At 55.9% G+C, this 19,855-nt stretch overlaps 7 protein-coding genes across 7 annotated transcripts; 3 read left to right on the top strand and 4 right to left on the bottom strand.

Moving 5' to 3' along the window:
• Positions 1–1,372: 1,372 nt before the first annotated feature.
• CH63R_04648 (uncharacterized protein) lies at positions 1,373–2,798 on the bottom strand (the record flags this gene model as incomplete). Its single annotated transcript, XM_018299623.1, has 2 exons — positions 1,373–2,460; positions 2,543–2,798. The coding sequence occupies 2 exons, from the start codon at positions 2,796–2,798 to the stop codon at positions 1,373–1,375; spliced, it is 1,344 nt and encodes a 447-aa protein (XP_018160869.1).
• A 512-nt stretch (positions 2,799–3,310) lies between these two features.
• On the top strand, positions 3,311–4,453 carry CH63R_04647 (Methyltransferase; the record flags this gene model as incomplete). The annotated part of the gene is made up of 3 exons (XM_018299622.1): positions 3,311–3,718; positions 3,831–4,281; positions 4,356–4,453. 3 exons carry the CDS (start codon positions 3,311–3,313, stop codon positions 4,451–4,453), a joined length of 957 nt encoding a protein of 318 aa, XP_018160868.1.
• Positions 4,454–5,152: 699 nt separating this feature from the next.
• On the top strand, positions 5,153–6,145 carry CH63R_04646 (Glutathione s-transferase; the record flags this gene model as incomplete). Its single annotated transcript, XM_018299621.1, has 4 exons — positions 5,153–5,237; positions 5,322–5,811; positions 5,882–5,951; positions 6,029–6,145. 4 exons carry the CDS (start codon positions 5,153–5,155, stop codon positions 6,143–6,145), a joined length of 762 nt encoding a protein of 253 aa, XP_018160867.1.
• A 628-nt stretch (positions 6,146–6,773) lies between these two features.
• On the bottom strand, positions 6,774–7,518 carry CH63R_04645 (Cytochrome p450 oxidoreductase; the record flags this gene model as incomplete). The annotated part of the gene is made up of 2 exons (XM_018299620.1): positions 6,774–7,409; positions 7,477–7,518. The coding sequence occupies 2 exons, from the start codon at positions 7,516–7,518 to the stop codon at positions 6,774–6,776; spliced, it is 678 nt and encodes a 225-aa protein (XP_018160866.1).
• Positions 7,519–11,020: 3,502 nt separating this feature from the next.
• CH63R_04644 (Squalene epoxidase) lies at positions 11,021–12,526 on the bottom strand (the record flags this gene model as incomplete). The annotated part of the gene is made up of 1 exon (XM_018299619.1): positions 11,021–12,526. The coding sequence occupies one exon, from the start codon at positions 12,524–12,526 to the stop codon at positions 11,021–11,023; it is 1,506 nt and encodes a 501-aa protein (XP_018160865.1).
• Positions 12,527–14,427: 1,901 nt separating this feature from the next.
• Positions 14,428–16,855, bottom strand: CH63R_04643 (ATPase; the record flags this gene model as incomplete). Its single annotated transcript, XM_018299618.1, has 2 exons — positions 14,428–16,301; positions 16,396–16,855. The coding sequence occupies 2 exons, from the start codon at positions 16,853–16,855 to the stop codon at positions 14,428–14,430; spliced, it is 2,334 nt and encodes a 777-aa protein (XP_018160864.1).
• An 871-nt stretch (positions 16,856–17,726) lies between these two features.
• CH63R_04642 (uncharacterized protein) lies at positions 17,727–19,349 on the top strand (the record flags this gene model as incomplete). Its single annotated transcript, XM_018299617.1, has 1 exon — positions 17,727–19,349. One exon carries the CDS (start codon positions 17,727–17,729, stop codon positions 19,347–19,349), a length of 1,623 nt encoding a protein of 540 aa, XP_018160863.1.
• Positions 19,350–19,855: the final 506 nt, after the last annotated feature.

The raw sequence follows: 19,855 nt of genomic DNA, 5'->3' as shown, positions 1-19,855 counted from the left end.
AATTTTCTCTGTTCATCTTGCTTTGATAACCCGAGAGTGTCCACAACCACGTTCTCTTGAAGGGACTGGTGTGTAGGTAAAAGTTCTGTAAGTAGACTCTTGAATCTGCGGAAGAAAATAGACAGGGCACAGATGCCTACTATATTGCACGGTCCGTGCATGTTGCTCTCGGTTAAAGTATTCTTTTGTGATACTGGGGACCTTCGCATCGAGGTTCGGGGCAAGATACACCGATGTGGCTGCGGAACTTGAACTGGACGGCTTGAGGGAGAGGCCATTGCACTTTGGGACAAAAATTCGTGGATTGCATAGGTAACCTGAGTCAAGGAGCAAGAAAACGCGTAGTTGTTCATTCCCCAAGTCGATTAAGTACGACTTCTTATAACGCCTGTGGCGCATGTGGCTCAACTGCACGTAAGATCCATGTCTGGAACCTTAAGTTCCGACGTGGGACTCACTCCCGTCACATGACATAGCCTCAGAGGCTATATATCATCCAAGTCTTACATCTAGTAGATGGATCTACAAGAATCAACCATTTATCTCCTTATCTCACTTTGTAGTTGCTTTGGTTCATTACAAAAGGTAAACTACAGCAGTCCGCAGGGCTTACCGTAGATAATCTGCAAAGTGGCCTTCCACTCTTATGTACAGTACCTAACTGGAAGCAGTTAGTGACTTTGTTGCGTGCCCTCCACCCCCATACTCCTCGAGAGGTTGTAGCTCTACTTCCTAGTTACCTATGACGTTAACGAATTCCTATCAGTACAGGGAGCCATGTATCGCTTTGAATCCTGGTCATGTTTTCGACTTCGACCCAGGGAGGTGGACCGCTCCGGCATCTACTACGCAGTAGATCACCGCAGGTGAGAGCGGGACTGGTTGGACTTGTCCACACAAAGATCGTTTTCAAGCCTGGCAGTATCACCCTCCCTCCTCCAAACATGGCAAAAACTGCCTCTTTAGTAGATCTCTTTGGGGTTCTCCCCTGTGTACACAGTATCGCTTTCGACTATTCTTTCATCCCTGGTATGCGTCTCGACTCCCATGGTCAAGTTCTCCAGGTGGTGCCCTTATCTTACTGACAATACATGGTGAACAGCTCCTTGCCACAATCGATCTTTGTGTCATGTGCGGCTCGCGATACATAACACCCGCCATACCACAATTCCCGCGACCCTTCTAGCTCGTGAGCTATCTGGCATCAACCGTCTCTCAGACCTCCGTCACATCATCTGACCAGTGTACATACGGGCATCTCTGACCACCCGCATGCCCTCCAGCTGGCTCTTGTACAGCTGGACACATTAACGGGTAACACTGGCTCCTTACGCTTCATTCCTCACAGCTATCCGGGTTCTCTCCATACAAGTCATGATCTCGAATGTCTGAGTCTGAGTATCTCGCTCAAGACCATGGCGGCCATTGAAACGCCGAGCAGCGCCGACGCCCAGATGAAGACCATGGCCTCCCCGGCATGGGTCTGAACGGCGCCGAGAACGACGGCTGAAATGAGCCCGCCAATACTTTCCATCATGGCCAGGCTCGCCACGGCCGCCGACTCCTTCTTGGCCAAAGACACGCCATAGCTCTTGATGAAGCTTGATGCGGCCAGCCCGAGGGAGATGACAGCTAACAGCGAAAACAGCTGCCACCCTGCTGTCGTAAAGGGTATACAGGGCAATGCGAGTAGCTGCATGGACACAGAAAGTATGGCGCAGATGAAGTCGTGCCGGGTGGATGTGGCACCCTTGCTGCGATGAGACCCTTCGCGGTACGAGCCTGGGCTCTCGGCGGGCCCATCCCCCGCGGCGTCCTTTGATGGTTTTCCCAAACCCAACCAGGCCTTGGCTTTAGGGAGGATATAGAAAATCACAACGAGGTAGATCGCAGAGACACCGGCGGCTAGCGAGATGAGACAATCATTCTCCCTCCCGGTAAAGGAGTACCTGAGTGACGCGTATACCATCAGAGCCGGGAAGAGGTAGGCCTGGGTGGTGTTGTAGAGCAACAGGGCCATGCCCGGGAGAGCCACGCGGCGGTCGCGCCACAGGTACAGGAGAGGACGAAGGACCAGTATAGCTTTGCGGAAGAGGTCAAACGGTTTGGCCTTTTGGTCCGCGATGCCGTCTCTAGTGTCTCGGCCGGGTCTCGGGTCCTCGGGCGACTCCCAAGTCGATACCATGGGCACGAAAAGTGCCAGATAAACGATGGAGGCCACAAACACGGAAAGCGCAATGACAAAACTGGTGAAGAAATTGGGTAGGAAACTGACGATGGCCGGGCTCAGCGACATACCCACCATGAACAAGGCCAAGGAAGTACCTATGAGACGTGAAAAGCGGCCTTCCTCGGTGACTGAAACGTAGATGGCACCGAGGTTGTAGTGGAGAAGGTTGTCGGTGGCGAAGCCCTCAAAGATGCGCCCGAGGAAAGCCAAGTACATGGCTCTGTACACCACTACCGCCGGCCCGAGTCAGCTGTACGTCCGGCAACCACGGTGAGCCCAGCTCAGGATCGCATGACCACTGACGGGCCTTACCTGCGAGAGCGAGAACGGCAACACTGGTACCGCGAGAGATCAACCAGAAGAACAGACCCATCTTGGCGTTGGACCTGACAGCGCTCTGCAGAGGCCCCAGGGTTAAGATGCCGCCGACGTTGGCGATGCCGGCGGCCAGCGCGACAGCCCCTGCGTAGGCGCTCCTCTCACTACCCTGGCAGCTGCTGGGGTCTTTGCACATGATGAAGGCATGGGCGTAAATCGTCGTGGCGGCTGTGGCGGCTGTGGCGGCCATGGCTACCGACGCCGAAAGTGAGAGGGGCAAGATGCGGTGGACATGGTTCTAGGGAACGACGCGGCGCCGTGCGAGGCCTGGTTGGGCAGTGCCTTGGATGAGTAGTGTTGTCTCAGTCATTTTTGGGGGAGGAGCCTTGTAGCAACCCGGGAGGAATCTTCATTCTTTAGTGTGAGCGAAGGTCTGGCTAAGTAGGGTCGGAGTAAGCTTTCCGTTCTGTAAGCTTCCACGCTGGGATGCGCCGCTGACCGACCGACCGACCGACCGGAGGCCGGAAGCGCGACGAGAACACGGGCCGATAGATCCTTCGGGGAGCAAAGCGAACTCTTTCGGCCACCGGGGTCAGTGGCTGGGCACTCGTCACACAATGTTCGAATGCAGAGGATTTAACACGGCCAGTTCGCCCACGGTAATTCTTGGCGGTTCTGCTGGATAGCATCGACATGCAGTATCTTGTTGCCGCGTAGAGCGTAAGACATTTAGCCATTTCTCCTACATGCACATCACCAAACATGGCTGTATTCGAGAGCCGCATGTCCTTCCTACAGCCATGGGCTCCAGAGAAAGGCAACCCGTTCGTTCGTGGCGCCCCGGCAGAGGGATTCGAAACCCTCAACTACTCTAACCAAGAACACGCAGTCAAGATCACGGATGCTCGGCCCAACATGGGCGAGTACGACATTAACACGCACGGTTTTGCCTACCATCATGATGCGTCCATCACTGCGGACCTCCTCGAGGCTCTGAGGGCCAACGACAAGGCCGCCGTCGCGGCCCAGTACTACCCGCTTGTCGAGAAACTCGTCAAGGAAAAGACGGGCGCCAATAGAGTCGTGATCTTCGACCACACGCTCCGGCGGCGGGATCCGGCCTTGGCCACGACAGACAATCCCAATGGCCGAGAGCAGCCGGCCAGCCTGGTAAGTGTCGTCCGGTCCGGTCGCAAAGGTGTGGCAAGGAATCATATAACCCTGACGTTGTCTGTCCTCAGGTCCACTGCGACCAGTTAGTCCACTCACCTGCCCCCTCCAGTTGCATCTGGCTTATTGGATCGATACAGATCCTCCGTCGGCGCTATCCGCCGCGTGCACCGTCGCCTGGGCGACGAGGCCGACCATCTTCTCCAGGGCCGTGCTCAGATTATCAAGTAGTGAGACTGCTTCCATCCAAGTATCTCGTGACCTCGATCAAGCGAACACGCCCGTCCCACGACGGCCACATGGACTGACCTTTTTCCGCAGCGTGTGGCGGCCTCTCCGGGGCCCGGTGGAGGAATGGCCGCTTGCCACCATGGACGGCCGTACTCTGAAGGATGGGCATGTGCATCCTACCAATATCTTCAAACACCAGTACAGCCTGCAGGGCCAGACGGTCAGCATCAGCTACGCGCCCGAGCAGCGCTGGTTCTACCTGGACCACCAGGACACTGACGAAGTCACCTTCATCAAGATCTGGGACAACAAGGACGATGTGAAGTCGAAACGTGAGTCCATGGAGCCCTGCCTTGTGCAATTGGCACATGACTGACCAGGTCGGTTCGCTGACGGGGTGCTACAGTTTGCGCCCACTGCGCTTTTCCTCATCCCGAGACCCCGGAGAATGCTGCGCTCAGAGAAAGCATGAAGGTGCGGTGCTTGGTGTTCTATGAAGAGTGACACGATGATGATGCATCGATCCAAACATTCAGTGTTTCTGGGGTGTGGCGTAGGCAAAGTAGGCCAGAATCATATGCCGGAGCACTGTCTGTATCGTGTGGAAAGTCGACTGCGTGTTACGGAGAGTCCTCTTTGGGAGACTGGCATTGCGGGAAAGAGAGGCTTAGGAAATCTAGTTACGGGGTTAAACGAGATTGTTCTATGATCTTTTTCATTTCTACACGATCCCAAGCATCTCACGGGATGCCCATCTTCACAAGAATGAATTGGTGTCGCTTCATCTGACAAACCAGCCCTCACAACATCTTCGGCCTTGGCCTACAGCGCGAGGTGTCATGTCACCTGTCACTACTTTTCTTTATGAACTTGGTTGGATAGGTGGAGCTGGACCCGTTGCATTTCAATGGCATCGAGGATGCATCGACTCTAGATGCTGGCCGAACCGGCCCACACGACAAAGGCCGTACACGCACAAGGAGGGAAACGCAGACACATAGTGGTACGTTTGAGCATGCAGTATTATCGTTGTATCACAGCCAACTCAAAAAAGGCATGCCAACCAAGTGTTAGTCAAACTTCCGTCCACCCAAGTCTCACACCGACCTCCCGACCGTTCAGCGGCTTGACTTCAGTAACTAAGCGAAGGGTCCTTTACATAGCAGACAACCGACCAACTCAGCATCTCATCAACACCCCACAATGGACGTGCAAAACAAGCCAAACGGCGAGGTGGCCATGGGCGATATGGAGTACGACGGACGACTGATCTTTTACATCATCAAGGGTTCGTATCATCCCCACCCAGTTTTACATGTGTGCTGTAGTCGTGGGACTGACTGACAGAGACCCCTATGGCGCTGTCTACCAGCGGACGAGACCTCGTACATCAACTACATCAAGCCGTTGATCCTGGCCCGCGAGCTGCAGTTCCCCCACGTGCTGTCGTGTATCGACACGCACGATGCCTGGTACTATTCGGTGCACCCGGAACGCTACGTCCCGGCTCTGAAAGACCAGAACCCCGAGACGGGGGAGAAGGTCGTCGTGTTCGAGGGCACCGCGTGCCTGCAGTACATCGTGGATCGCTTTGACACAGAAGGACTCTGGGGTGGCCGAACCGCCTTTGAGAAAGGCTGCGTCCTGTCTTGGACCGCCTACCAAACTGCCGGCATTTGGGTGAGGAGGCCTTTCATATTCTCGACAGCGTTTTGTGACGATGCCGCTTGGCGGGCCATTTCACCACCGACTAACCTGGACTGCCTGCGCTACGACAGGGCGACGGCCAAGTACTGGCTCTATTTCCTCCGGGGCTACTCAACGCGCAAGGAGCCCGTTCAGCTCCCTCGCACCATTGAAAAGTAAGATTACCCCGCCAGGACGGACGTCTGCGACGCCGCGAGACCATCGTCTAACCTTGCCGCACTGCAGACTCCACAGCAACGTCCTCAAGCAGTGGGACGTGATGGAGAAGCGGCTGGCGGAGCCCGGGCAGGACTACGTGACTCTCAAGAACCGGCCTACCGTGGCCGACCTCTCCTATTTCATTTCCCATTCGCGATGCCGTGGATGTTCAAGTTCCTCGGCGTCGACATCAAGGACTGGCCGCACATCCAGGCCTGGAGTCAGCGGATGCTCGACCGGCCGGCGGTGAAGGAGGTCATGGCTGTGGCGCCCAAGTACGGCCACACGTAGATGAAGTAGATATTGTGTTGCCACGAGTAGAGTTGGAGTTGGGGCAACAAGGACGATTCTTGAGGTCGTCGTCGAGCATTGAGTGGTAGTCCATCAAGACGGCAGAGAAGCAGGCAGGCAGGCAGGCAGGCAGGCATCAAATTGAGAAATATCTAGAGTCCGACCTGTTCAAAACCCCATCCGTGAACTCTGCTAATCTTTTACTGCGACCGAGTGCAGCGCCAGCGTGATTGGCGTGATGTCGTGATAACCTCACACAAGTGGGGCCCATGGCGTTCGGAACCGGAACATCAGATAATCCGGACCACCTCAAGTGGGCCCAGTTCCGCACCACGCGAATGCCGCTCCGCATACTTATTTAGATGGAGGTAGTAAGGCCTAATCACTTTACCTTAATTATAAGCCACTTTCAACTCATGATCTTTATACCTATGTGCACCCCTTTACGACAGGTGATCAATGTGAGGAAATAAGGAACCCCAAGCACGCCACCATCATCCGCTCTTCTTCGTGCATCGAATCTGCATGCTCGGGTGATTGATCCACATCTCGGGGTTGCGCCCCCATTCGCTGGCATCCAAGAGACTCAGCCGATAGTTCTCGACGAGGTGGACCATCAGCGCCCGGATCATGATGTCGGCAACGTATTCGCCATGCACTGGCGCGGGCCAAAGCCGAACCGCCAGAAGTGGTACCGCATCTCCAGGGCGCCCTTCTCCAGAAAGCGCTGCGGCCGGTACGTGGCCGCGTCGGGCCCCCAGAACCCGCTGCGGAGGTTGAGGCCGTACGAGTCCACGATGAAGTCGGTCCCGGCCGGGATCCGATAGCCGTCTACCCGGCGCTCGGTCGGGGCCGACTGCGGTACCGAGAAGGCCGCCAGCGGCCTGAGGCGCGACGACTCGGCGATGCACGCGGCAAGGAGCGTCGAGTTTCCCAGAATGTACCGGCGACGCTCGTCAGGGCTTCCGTTCCGCGCCGCCAGCTCGGCCGCGAGCAGGTCCTGGTACTCGGGATGGGCGGCCAGGAAGACCAGGTTCCACGAGATGCCGCCCGTCGTGACGTCTAGGTTGGCGTAGATGGCCTCGTCGAGGGCGCCGAAGCCCAGCTTGTCACCTGGCACGTCGCCCAGTGGCGCCTGCTGGACAGGCTGGCCAGCCGCGCCGGGCCTGATGCGCCGACGTTGCCCGCCTTTCTCCCCGGCATCATCGTCCAGGGGCACGACTGGTCGTTCGTGGCGAGCACGAGGCGCGATGACCGTGTGACACTGTGGACCAGCCAGCACATTGGCTCAACCGCAAAGGCCACGGGCGTCTATCAGATTGTATGCGCACTACAATATCTCCGGGCGTGGATTGAGGAGTCGTATTGGCCATGGTACCGCGAGGCCATTCTTTGTCTGCCAGCAGAAGACAGCTGACACGGTTAAAAAAGAGCCACTTGCGGCACCGTAGAATTATCAGCCATGCCAGCACTCAGAATGCACTCTAATGCCCTATTTACACCTACTTGACTGATGATTTTCTGTCTGTCGTCCTTTACTTTGTCTCATCGCAGCTCCTGAAGACCAAGGCCATGTAGAATCAAGCTTGTGAGTTAGGAGAAACACGAACTGTCTCTCAAGAGGAATGGCAGGTGCTGCCTTGAAGAGCGACGTACCCCTTCGACCCTGTGTTGACCATGTCATACGGTTTCAGAAGCAGCAGGGCTGAAGCTCCCTCATTCAGGTCATTCTCACAGAACCGCCTTCCACCTTCATCTACTTCTCTCCTGCCAGTTCTTGACGCCATGCATACCACCGTGCAAGGTTTTGTGGTTGAACGGGTCTCCTGCTTCAAATCCTCAAGATTCCCGAAGTTTTGGTTCGATCCCTCTCGGGAGACTGGTGAATTTGTCATTTTGTCCGCAAACCGACAATCGTGTTGCTCTCCCAGGACCATGGAACTGAAAAAGAAAACGTTGCGGACATTTTGGTACCAACGACACCCTGATAGCACCCAGGCTGAGAAGACTTATAAAAAGGCAACAAGTTCAAAAAAGACTCCCCTGCTCGGAGGAGTTGGTTTCCCTCAGAACTGAGATGTTGTTAGCATCTTGCAGTACTACTGCATGCTAAGCTGGGTTTAGTATGTCATCATCGGGACTGTGTTGAAAACGTTTGACACTTTTTGGCATTATATACAAGTGAGCATCAGGGGGAGAGATGGTACTTCTGGCTTTCTATTGAGGGAAGGACGGGTGGTTCTTCCTGCTTGTGATGGGAGTCGATGTTCCGTCAAGGAAGGTCGATTCCCCCCCCCCTGCGGGGAGGCTCAGTTGCCCTGAGAACGGTGATGAGAAAATCAATGCGGAGCAGCTGTTGCCTCGACAGAGGTAACAATCGTAAGACTCCCAGCATTGTTAATCTGAGTTCTCTATTCTTTTACTTTTTGTGCTTCTTTTTTGTTTTCCTCCCAAGAAGAATGTCGGAGGTCCGGCAGTTCCATTCAGAGCTACGAGCAGGATCAACGGACCCCCAGGAGCTGGACACCAGTTTGTTGGTTCTAGACGCGGAAAATCAGCGTCACAATCGAGTTTGCCCCTTGATGCCATTATCCAATAGCGGCGACATAATTGTACGATGATGCTTTTGCGGCCCAGGCTCAGTGAGGGACTGAAATCAAAGAAGAAGCTGACTGAGAAGCAGGTCGATATGAGTGCCTCTCCCCAACGACCCCCCTGCAGCAGTCAGCCAGGAGGGCCGTTCACGATGTTGAGATGGCCACCGATATGGGTCTGGTCGAGGGAAGACGACAACACAACAGAAGAAAGTTACTGCCTAGTCCGAGGAAGTGTATTAGATGCAAAGAAAGAGGCAGAGGGAGGGGTGGGCGGGCAAGGTGGGCGGGCCAGAAGCAGCTTAGGTGGCGGGGAAGGAAAACCCCCCTCCTCCTCCCCTTTCCTGTGAGCACTATTGCGACCTCGGCAGGACCAACTCCATCTTCTACAACAGAAAGAATGGAACTGTGCGAGGATTCGTAGTTCAAATGGTTCAGCCTCAATAATCTGTCGTTTCTTACCATCTGCGTTCAATTCTCCCATGGTGCAAGCAGTTCTGTCTGTTTTATCTCCAGTGCCACACACTGCACCCCGGAACCCACCATGAAAAGATGATGCGTGCAATATCACGGTTCTTATGGTACCAATCAAGTTCATAAAACATGCAAAAAAAGAAACCCCCGCCAACATTTTATAGAGTCAAGTGAACGCCTTTTCAGGGTACCAGCTTAGCTTTTCCCTCTGATTTTGAGTATTGCGGGTAGGGCCCCCGCATTCATCATGTGGACGACTCTGTACTGTGTTGAGGATTTCTGCTAGACTTTATCCTTATATACCCATCTTTTTCGGTGCGAGGGAGGGAAGGACGTATTGCGGGAGCAGGGTGTGGAAGGGAAGGTCCCTTCTCCTGAAGCAGCGTCTCCTCCCTTCCCGGAGCAGGTGACGTCCAAGAGGTGTCATCGGAAGAGGAAGGGGAGTTGAGATGTCATCATCGAAGCTCCAAGGGACTGAAACAGACCCTGCAGATGCTGAGGCTATCGTGACATGCAGGACAGTAAAAACCCCGCCAGTGAGATTCAGCCCAGTTTACAGCTACGGTCTATCAGCACATCATCTTTGACAAACTCGAATCAGTAGCTGTAGACGAGCTAGGAATTATATGCTGTTGCTTGTGTTGCTCTGTGTTACAAGAACGAACACGCAGCGTTTGTTAACGCCGACTGTCGTCACCTTTAAGCCATCACAGACGTCCGGCAACCGCGTGCAACAAATGTGCCGTCAGCTCGGCAAACGCTCTGCCTCCAAACCCCAAGTCCGCCCGCACGCCTACACTACAACCTTAATTACAGTCTAGTTAGTGGACTTGATTTCCCTATATGACAGACTTAGCATTGCCTTAAGGATAACTACTATTCTATAGTGCTACATAATTATACCTTGAATTACAAGAGGCTATTATTGCAGTTTAGTTCTAAAAGTGTTGGGTTAGAGACAAACAGCCTATAGTTATCTCTAGAGAAGCTAAGCTAAACATATTAATAGCCGCTTATTTAGAGAGGATTTTGCAGGCTATCTAGATAAATCTAGCTAATATAGGACTAACAGCCCTTAGGAAACTAAAGAAGCAGCCTAATAATGCGTTATTTGCTGCAACTATAGCGCTAATATAATACAATTTTGCAAACTCTATTAAGGCTAGCTGTAGAGTAGAAGTAAGACTTAAAAAATGTTGCCTTTAGATATTTAGATGAGGGTTTAGGGAGAGTAATTGATCATTGCCCCAGGAGCAATTACAGTGGTATCTTCTTTTGTCAATCTCGATACCTACTCCCCAGGCGAGAAACACAGACGCCAGCAGAGCCATTCCACAATGGCATGCAATCTTGGCATACCGACAGATCCAAGACGAATCAAGTCCTTTCGTCCGGTAACAACCTATGTCCCAAACAGTACTGCCGCTCCCAGAACAAGAACCTTGATATTTCACACCTCAGTGCCTTTGGGCTTGGTTTGCTGCAAAGAAAAGTTCACACATCAACTTGCAACAGGACAATTGCCAATGCCAGAAGTTTTGAACATATTAAGATTATAATGCGGCCTAATACGCCTCTATCTACACCCAGTGATCCAATGATCCGCTTCCGTCCCAAACATGGTTCGTCGTATGTGTATGTGTATATGTACAGCCCGAGGATCCTCCTAACAGAGGACCCCGGAAGGAGGGTTCCAAATCCCACTTCCTTCTCATCTTTAGTTGGTTCATCACTCATTCCGCCAACGCCTCTCGCTCATGTCTAATCTAATAACCGTGGGTTTTCCCCATCAATCACCTACATACCTCTATCTCAGCTCACGCCACATGACGGGCAAGAACACAACACTTGCTCTCCAGAGAATCAGGATGCCGTCGATGAGCGCCAGGGGCGCCTTGAGGAACCCAAAGACGCTGCCGCTCATGACGTCAAGGGCGTTGAGCCAGATGGCGAGGAAGGCGACGCTGAAAAAGTGGTAGGCGAGCCTAGACGGTTGGTGCATGAGGCCGCCCATAAGCGCCATGGGCTCCGCAGCGTGACCACGGTGAAAGTACTGAAAGCAGCCCATCTGCAGGGCGCGCAGTTGGCGGTCGTTAGCGGCAAACAGGGCGTACAGGGCCATGGCCAGCACGTTGATGATGGAAGTCAGGCTCTTGCGGCGCCAATGAAACTCGCGCATCACGTTCTTGATGGCGACGGGGTCGGCAAGATCAGACACGCGCGAGGGGTGGAGCAGGTCGGACAGGATGACGCAGTCGTTGAAGGCGACGGTCATGCCGCCGCCCGTCAGGGGGTGACGCATGTTGAGGGCATCGCCGAGGAGGAGCATGCCGTTCGCCGTCTGTCGCGAGGGAGGCAGGTATGAGTTAGGCATGGAGCGGGGGATCTTGCCGTCGGCGAGAGCGGCCTCGAAGCACGGCCGCATCTGGGGCGACAGGGACGGCACAACGACATTCTTGATGTAGCCGCGGACGCCGCCGGCGGCGGGCGCAGCCTCGGGGATGTTGGCAGGCACGTCGATGAGGGCGCGGGTCTCGTGGGTGCCGATCTGGTACATGAGGACGGGGAAGGCCTTGCCGATGACGACGTGGCCGTACCCGGGCGATGGCATGGGGGCGTCGATGAGCTCGAGTGCGTAGAACTTGGACTTGACCGTGGGGACCTCGGGGAGGCACTCCTTGCGGAACTTGGATGCATAGCCGTCGGCGATGATGGTCAGCTGGCCAAAGAAATAGTCGTCCTTCTTATCACCCGTCACGGGATCCGTCGTCTTGGACCTGACGCCCAGGACCGTGTTCTGGTCGTCGCCGCGTACCGTTGCCGTCACCTCGGTCTCGAAAATGGTGATGTTCTCCTGCCTCTGGCAAGCCCTGCGGAGGTTCATGATGAAGCGGCCGTGGTGGAAACAGCGGCCCTCCTTCTGCTTTGCGCTCGAAGACGTCGACTCGGTGCTGTTGGAGGGGTGGATCATGCGCCCGTTCTCGTCAAAGGAGGGGTAGGGAATGTCGACTCCCTCGCCGTGGAAGCTGACTTTGTAGCCGCTGCAGGGCACGGCGTCAATACCCTCAAGGGTGTCGGCCAGACCCAATTGGCGCAGGGCGACGATGCCGCCAGGCTGCAGAAGCTCGCCGACAATGCGGTCGGGTTCCTTCATCCACCTCTCGAGCAGGATGACGCTTCTCCCCTGCTGGCCCAAGGCGTAGGCAATGGCGCAGCCAAAAACACCGGCGCCGACGACGACGACATCGGCCTCGTGGTACTTGCTGCGGCGCTCGGCGCGGGCGTTGGCAGCTGCTGTCGAGATGTCGGTCATTTCAAGTTGATTTTGGAGGGGGTCGTGTAGTTGGATTCGGGTTGCTGTTGAAGCGTCGAGCTGCCGGGGAGGGGTTTCGGTCTGTCGTGGTGGCGGCGGCGGTGGTGTTTGAAGACTTGTGCAGAGAAAGCTTTATTAGTACGTTGTTGAATGTTGCATAAAGTCGCCGTCGGAGCCTTGGAAGTGGCCGTTGGGAATGCGCCCAATCTCCTTGAGAGTGTTTTACTTTGAAGGGGAGGAGGCAGAGGGAGGTGAGTAGAGAAGGAAGAAAGAAGTAAGACAAGTTGCCCTTTTCAATTTTAAAGAAAGACGGGTGGTAGACTTGTCGTTCGTCCCGTCTCGAACGACGTGCAGCTAATTGTCGGGGGGGGGGGTAGCATATCACTGAGGAAAAGAAGCGTGATGAGTGGACAATTTGCCTACCTAGGTACCTAGGTAGTTTGCAAGGACCCCTTCCCCCTAGCGTGGCTCTTTGACAGTGTGGTACCTAGGTAGGTCGATAGTAATCCAGCGACACAATACCTCTGTTGGTACAACTAGCCCATTCCCATTCTGAAAGTGTCCCTCCCCTGGGAAACGACGAGGTCCAGAAAAATTACAGAAGGCGATCTCAACGACAAGTCGTCCCATAGCGGCTCCCGCCGTTACAATCGGGCCAATAACCAACTTGCAATGGGTGCCCACACACCGCCCATTTCACGTGTCGAACCACGGTCATGCGTAATGGATTCCAGCTGGCCCAAACATCAGGCACTCTGGTGCTCCACCCTGCCATTCTTTCTCTTTTCTCCTTGTCTCCCTTTTTCCTAAGGTCAAGGGCAACACCATATCGGACCCTTAGCCCTTCCCAAGCCGGGTAGGGTAGTGCTCGTTTTCTGAAAGCTCTACTCGAATCAAGCAATACCTGAATGGGCTGACGCGCGCGCCCTTATCCGAGCTGCATTAGCGGTCACTCGGCCACTCAGAAGAGCCTGAAGCACACCTCGTCCATTGTATCCGTCACCAGATGTTGGCCGAGATGATCCATTCAGAAGCCTGGATTCGGGTGCCACTTACAACCCGCCATTAGGCACTAAGCCAATCACGCACGTCTCTGGCCCGGGCAGTTGCACCACCAACACCATCTGGATATATGCATCAGGCTTTTCTCTACGTGGGGCAGGCCGGGGGCTTCATTTGAGTCTATCGCAACATGTGAAAGTACACTCGCATTCTGTCTGCCCCATTACAAGTCTTGGCTGTGATCCCGTAACCGCCCGATGTTCTACCGCAACTCACATCACACCACATGCCGGTCCCAGATCTATACAGGAGCGCACCGGACAGCGCAGCTCATGTCGCTGCTACTTGGATGCCTGCATTGCCTTGGCGGCCTTTTGACCTCTGGTCCAGGCGATCATGCCATCCAGCCAGGAAACCGCCGGTGCGACTCCCTACACGGAGAAGCCCCCCTGTACCACGAGGGTATTCGTTGACAAAAGGCCTTCCTCGCCACGGGCAAGTTGCGAAGATAGAAGCAATTCAGGAAACTCGGCACCGAGGCGTATGGAGACGTGATGGGGGCACAAAAAAAATCCGTGCGGGATGCTTTAGTACAATCAAGTCTCATCCTCTCTTCTCAGGGCAGGGGCTTTTGCTTGCTAGCATCGTGGGCGTATGACTAGTTCGCTTGGTGAGTGAGTGCATCTACTTGTCATTCACTACCGTTTGCTGCTTCGTTAGGTGCTGGCTGGTCCAGATGCACGCAGGCCGGGTTCGAAGTGTAACATCCGTGCTTGGCCATAATATTTCCATGATAGTCTTTCGAGTACCCCTGAATACCTACGTGAAAACAACCAACGGCCACTAGAGAGACCAAAAGCCACAACCCATGGAACAATCACGACGTTCTATTTCTATTTCTACTTCTGGTTCTGGTGCTTCATGAACTGCTTCGACCACTTCTCATACCCGTCCAGCATCTGTTGTGTGATGCCCTTGGGCACAGACTTGATGGCCTCGACGATGTCTTGCATGCACACCCGCACCTGGTCCTGTGCCATCTCGCCGCCGTCCAGCCTGGCTCCGCCGTCCGCCGCTCCCTGCCCCGACGTCTTGTTCAGCGTCTTATTCAACGCCGGCTCCGTCGCGACGTTGACGATTTGCTTGATCTCGGCGCCTGAGAAGCCCTCAGACAACCGCGAGAGCTCCGCCACGTCCACGTCGGCCGCGAGCGGCAGCTTCCGCAGGTATAGGTTGAAGACCGCCTCGCGCCCCGCGGCGTCTGGCGGACCGACGTACACGATGCGGTCGAAGCGGCCGGGGCGAAGTAGCGCCGGGTCCATAGCCTCCGGTCGGTTCGTCGCCGCGAGGATCAGCACCCCAGACAGCGCCTCGAAGCCGTCCATCTCGGTGAGCAGCGTCGTAAGCATGTTGACGGACCCCTGGCTCTTGGCGGCCGCGCCGCCGCCGGCGCGCTGCCCGCCGATGGAGTCGATCTCGTCGAAGAAGATAATGCTGGGGCTCGCGGCGCGCGCCCGCTCGAACAGCTGCCGCACCGCCCGCTCCGACTCGCCCACGTACATGTTGAGCAGCTCCGCGCCCTTGACGGCGAAGAAGTTGAACCCCGACTCGGTCGCCATGGCCTGCGCCGACAGAGTCTTAGAGCAGCCCGGCGGGCCGTAGAGGAGGAGACCCTTGGGCGGTGTCAGGATGAGCTTCTGGACCGTCGGGTCATTTGTCGTCGTGAGAGTGATCATGTTGCGCAGGGCCTTCTTGAGGCTCTCCTGGCCACCGACGTCCTGCCAGTGGATCGTTGGGGGCTTTAGGTTCACGTCGTGCATGGCTGTTGGTCTTGTAGAGCGCAGTGCCTGCTCCAGGTCCTCGCGCGAGAGGTACGGCGTCCCCATCGTCTCCTCGTCGTACCCCGTCTCGTCTGGGTCCAGCCGCTCCGCCGAGATGATCATCGAGTTCTCAATGAGCCTGTCGAGATCGCTTGCGTTGAAAGCGTGCGTCTGTTGTGACAACTTGACCAGCATTACGTCCTTGACCTCTGGCTGCACGGGTATGTCAAACGATTTGAGGATCTCTAACCTGCCCTCTGCATTGGGTATAGAGAGGGGGATGTTTCGTTCGAACCTCGTCCTCTTCTGGAGCTCAGGCGGCACGTCGGTCATGTAGTCCAGACAAGTGGCGACAACGACGACCTTGGGCAGGGTGCCGTTGTTCACCGCATCCTCGGCCAGCTGGTCGAGCTGCTGTCCCAATCTCTGGATGATGGCCGTGGAGTTCGCCCTGTCTTTTCCGATCAAGGCCTGCAGGCCATCGATAAGAATAATGCTGGGCTGCATCGTCCGCGCCTGCTTGAAGATCTCCTCCACCGTGGACGACTTGTCGTTCTCCTCTATGCGGAAGACCCTACCCCAGCCCGTGGCCGCTATACGGCTCAGGATGTACGACTTGCCGGTGCCCCGACCGCCGTGGATGACGATGCCGCAGGACTTCTGCTGGCCCTTGTAGACGAAGTTGGTGTTGAAGCCGCGGAGGAAGCTCCTCAGCCTCTTCTCTTCGGCGTGCAGACCCGGAATGTTGGAGACAACGAGCCGTGTCACGTCCCGGACGACCTCTTGAACAGGCTCTTCTTCCTCTTCGCTGGAGACAATGCTCGGTATTGTTGAAACGACGTAGCGGGCGACGTTGTCTGTTTGACCGTCGACGGTTGTAATCCTGAACATCTGCTTGGCCCCTGGCGCCACACACTCAAACTTCATGCCAGGGAACACATGTTCGGCGCGCCCTGGACGGGGTCAGCGTTCTTCAACATGAGTTTCGGGGTGGAAGAAATGTCACAAATGTCCATGATGGATGTGCACGGAATTGATAGTACTGACCGAGATAGAACCGAATCACCCCAATCCAGGCGCCTTCCCACGCACTAATCTCGGCTCTTTCTCTCTCCGACGTAGTCACGGGTAGGATGTTCACGGCCTCGGCGTCGGGGATGACGGTCTTCTCGCACATGGTGATGGTGATTTGGTCGCCCAGCTCGAACCCGCAGGCCTCGCGGTACGCCTCGCTCATGAGGATGATGTTGGGGCTGATGTTCTTGTCGGACAAAGTCCACAGAGCCGCCTCGCGATGCAACGGCTCCGTTGTGGACGTGGACTTGGCCGCATCCTGAGCGACGTTTCTCGTCACAACGCAGCGCCGTCCGTTGTCGACGCTGCCAGTGAGCTGGATGAGGGAGTCCCGGTTGACATAGATCCGGGACGCGCCTTTTAGCGTCGACTTTTCGAGTGTCTTGTCAAATGGCGCGAGGGGGCGGACCTTGCCATCGATGGTCTTGGCCATCTTATCCCGTGCCGGAGTGATCTGTCGGAGTCGTCGCTACCGTTGTCGACGTCTTCACTATGGAGAGTGGGTATCTCACTAAAGGCAAAGTGAGAGGTTGGGACTGATCAATCGAACTGATGAACGGGACACAGAAAAGGGACTTCGGACTCGAGAAGAAAATAAAAGAAAATTCGTCTGCGACCTCGAGTTTCTCATCGCCTTGTCGTACGGATTGGATTTCTTCGGTTGATGCTATTCTTCAGCACCCGTCGTTGCCCACATGAGTGGCCGTTTCTTGCTAATGGTGTAGGGCCGGACCGGGGTATGACATGAAGAAAACCCTGCTGTATGAGATCGGGGATGAATGAGTTTTCTCAGGGCAGACGCAAGCAACCACGACAGCTTTGCATCAGTAGTTTTCTTCCCCCAGAGACCGTTTCTTTATGGAGAGCCACCCACTCTGGAGGTTTCTTCAGTTTCGTAGAGTTCCTTCGACCCTGTTGGTTGAAGATATTGTCCACAAGCGAATCAACCAAGACGCAAATCCAGATTCGTGTAAGTGCCCGCCTATCCAGAGACCCGTGAAAAATTCAAAGTCCCCTAACAATTTTCATCCCAAGACCGGCCCCACGTCAGCTCAGGTACGGGGGTACCTCCCCTGCAAGCGTCCAACGTCACATCCCCGGGGCCGTCAGCGAAGAAAGCCCGTTGAAGCCCAGCTCCGACCTCGTTCCTTGCGCTCGCTACCTAGGTTGGTACTTCCTTTTTACCACAACCCTTTTTCCCACCGCTTTCATCCCGACTCTCCGACGACACGCCAAATTCCCTCTGAGGAATCACACACGACGCGCCGCCCACCCGTCGCGCTGATAGATTCCATCTGGGCCCCATGCAATGGGCTGACCTCCGAGGGCTGAGCAGCTCGATCGGAAGAGGAGCTGCCCGAATGACCACGACCGCCGCCCGACAACGGCTCCCGTTGTTGCCCTTGCCACGCGCCTCCGCCTCCGTCTTGACGCCGCGATGGCGCCCTAGACCCTACGCCGGCTGGGTACGGCACTTCTCCGTCGGAGCCCAGCGCAATGCAGACGACAATCCCTCGTGGAAACAGTCCAAGCCAAGACCCCCTACCCTATTTGAGGAGCTCTTCCCCGATGGGGATATCACGACACCGCGTCGGGGGGGCGGCCGGCACCACGGGGGTGCCTCGACCGCAACGCAAAAGGGCGATGGGGACGGGAAAGTCAAGGTCCGCTTCCTGACGTCCACGGCCGACGGGAAATCCGATTCGGCAGAATACAAGCAAAGCGTGTTTGAGCACAAGCAGAAGTCCAGACTTGCCGAACGTGAGGCGCCAGCCAAGATCGCTAGCATCCTGGAATCACGATCGCCGGCGACAAAGGCCCAGGCTGGGACAGCTGGAGATGAACGCCCTTCTATCTTTACCGAGCTCTTCTCGGCCCCAGAGCCAACACCGGGAGCAGCGGCAGGAGGGCGTTCACAGGCCGAGCAACAACTACACGAAGACAGACACATCAACCACGACGACCTCCAATCCTGGCTTGACTCTCTCCCGAAGAGCGACCCCGCCGCCGCCGACAACGGCAACGCAACCACCGCCACATCATCCTCCGCGGCAATGGTCGACCGCTCTGCCATGCTCATCCTCTCCAATGCCAGCCCGAACCTCCAGGAGAGTGACTTCTACCGCATCGGCCCCCAGGGCCACCACCTTGACGGCTGGTCCACTTCCATCCGCAAAGTGATGCAGGCCTACGACTACAGTACCCTCGAGCCCATGGGCCGTTACTTCATCCTATTCGACTCGTACGCCGCCGCCGCGTCCTATCAACAGGAGGCCCAGCGCCGCCATGCCGCTGTGCGCCGCTCCCTTCTGTCCCCCGCAGCCCCCCTGACCTCCATCTCGGCCTCTCACGCCGAAGCGGGCGGCTCGGCCTCCTCCATCTTCACCCTTGCGCCCCCGTCCAGGGCCCCATTGAGTCTGCACATCTACAAGCTAGACCGCGCCACTGAAGCCCGCCTCGGCACTTTCAGCATCCAAGGCCTGCTGAGCATGACGCCCGAGCCTCCTCCGCGCGCAAATTCCCACGTCATCCTCTCGGTCGACGGCGGCACTATCGACCAGCGCATGCTGACCTACTGGCTCCGCCGCGACGCGCGCGAGCGGAACCTGGGCTGGCCGGTGCAACACATGCGTCCTTACTTCGCGCTCAAGGTAGACAGCCGGGCCATCGTGCCGGGCGATAACCCCGATGCCGACGAATCCGAGTGGAGGTATGGCGACAATGACGACGCACCGCCGCCGTTAGTGGATTCTGAGGGACAGCAGAGGGGCGGCGGCGTGCCCGACGAGAATGCTTCGTCGGCTCGCTTCGTGCTGTCGTTCCCCGATGTGCACGAGGCCAGACGTTTCGTCCGCGCGTGGCACAGAAAGGAGTTTGTATTATCAAACGGCTCGACCGTTACCTTGAACACCCACGTTGTATGGTGATCAAGAGGCGGCTAAATCGGTTTCAAACTGTACTATATTGGATGTTGGCAAATATGCCTCAAAGAGCCAATATCTGGCCCAATCACATGTGACAACATGTAGGATTGGAAGACCCTCATCAGGACCGGGTTTGTTAATGTAGCCTTCATGCCAGGTCTCGCGACGAGCCTCATGATCGGCCCCCGGACTGTGTTGCGAGAGAGAGAGAAAAAAACGCATGTATTATAAGACCCAGAAATAGAAACCGAAACTCCAGACCAGATATTTGCTCTCTAGGGGATGAAAGCGCGTTATCGGCAAGAAACCACATGACAATAACCACACAGTACTCTTCTCTTTGGGATCCAAAGGTAGGTGGGTGGGCAGGTTGGCGGGCGCCGCCGTGTACCGTTCTCTCCCAGCCCGGCCAACACATCCTGCCACGGAGCCGCCATACTCGCGACTCCCCCAAGGCCCCTCCCTCGCCGATACCCCCGGGCCTGTTCCTTGGTTTCCCTGAACATGTC

The sequence above is a fragment of the Colletotrichum higginsianum genome, chromosome 3 (genome assembly GCF_001672515.1).
Source record: "Colletotrichum higginsianum IMI 349063 chromosome 3, whole genome shotgun sequence".
Classification (NCBI taxonomy): domain Eukaryota; kingdom Fungi; phylum Ascomycota; class Sordariomycetes; order Glomerellales; family Glomerellaceae; genus Colletotrichum; species Colletotrichum higginsianum.
The sequence above is the reverse complement of the archived record's forward strand: the minus strand, read 5'-3'. Positions and strand labels throughout refer to the sequence as shown.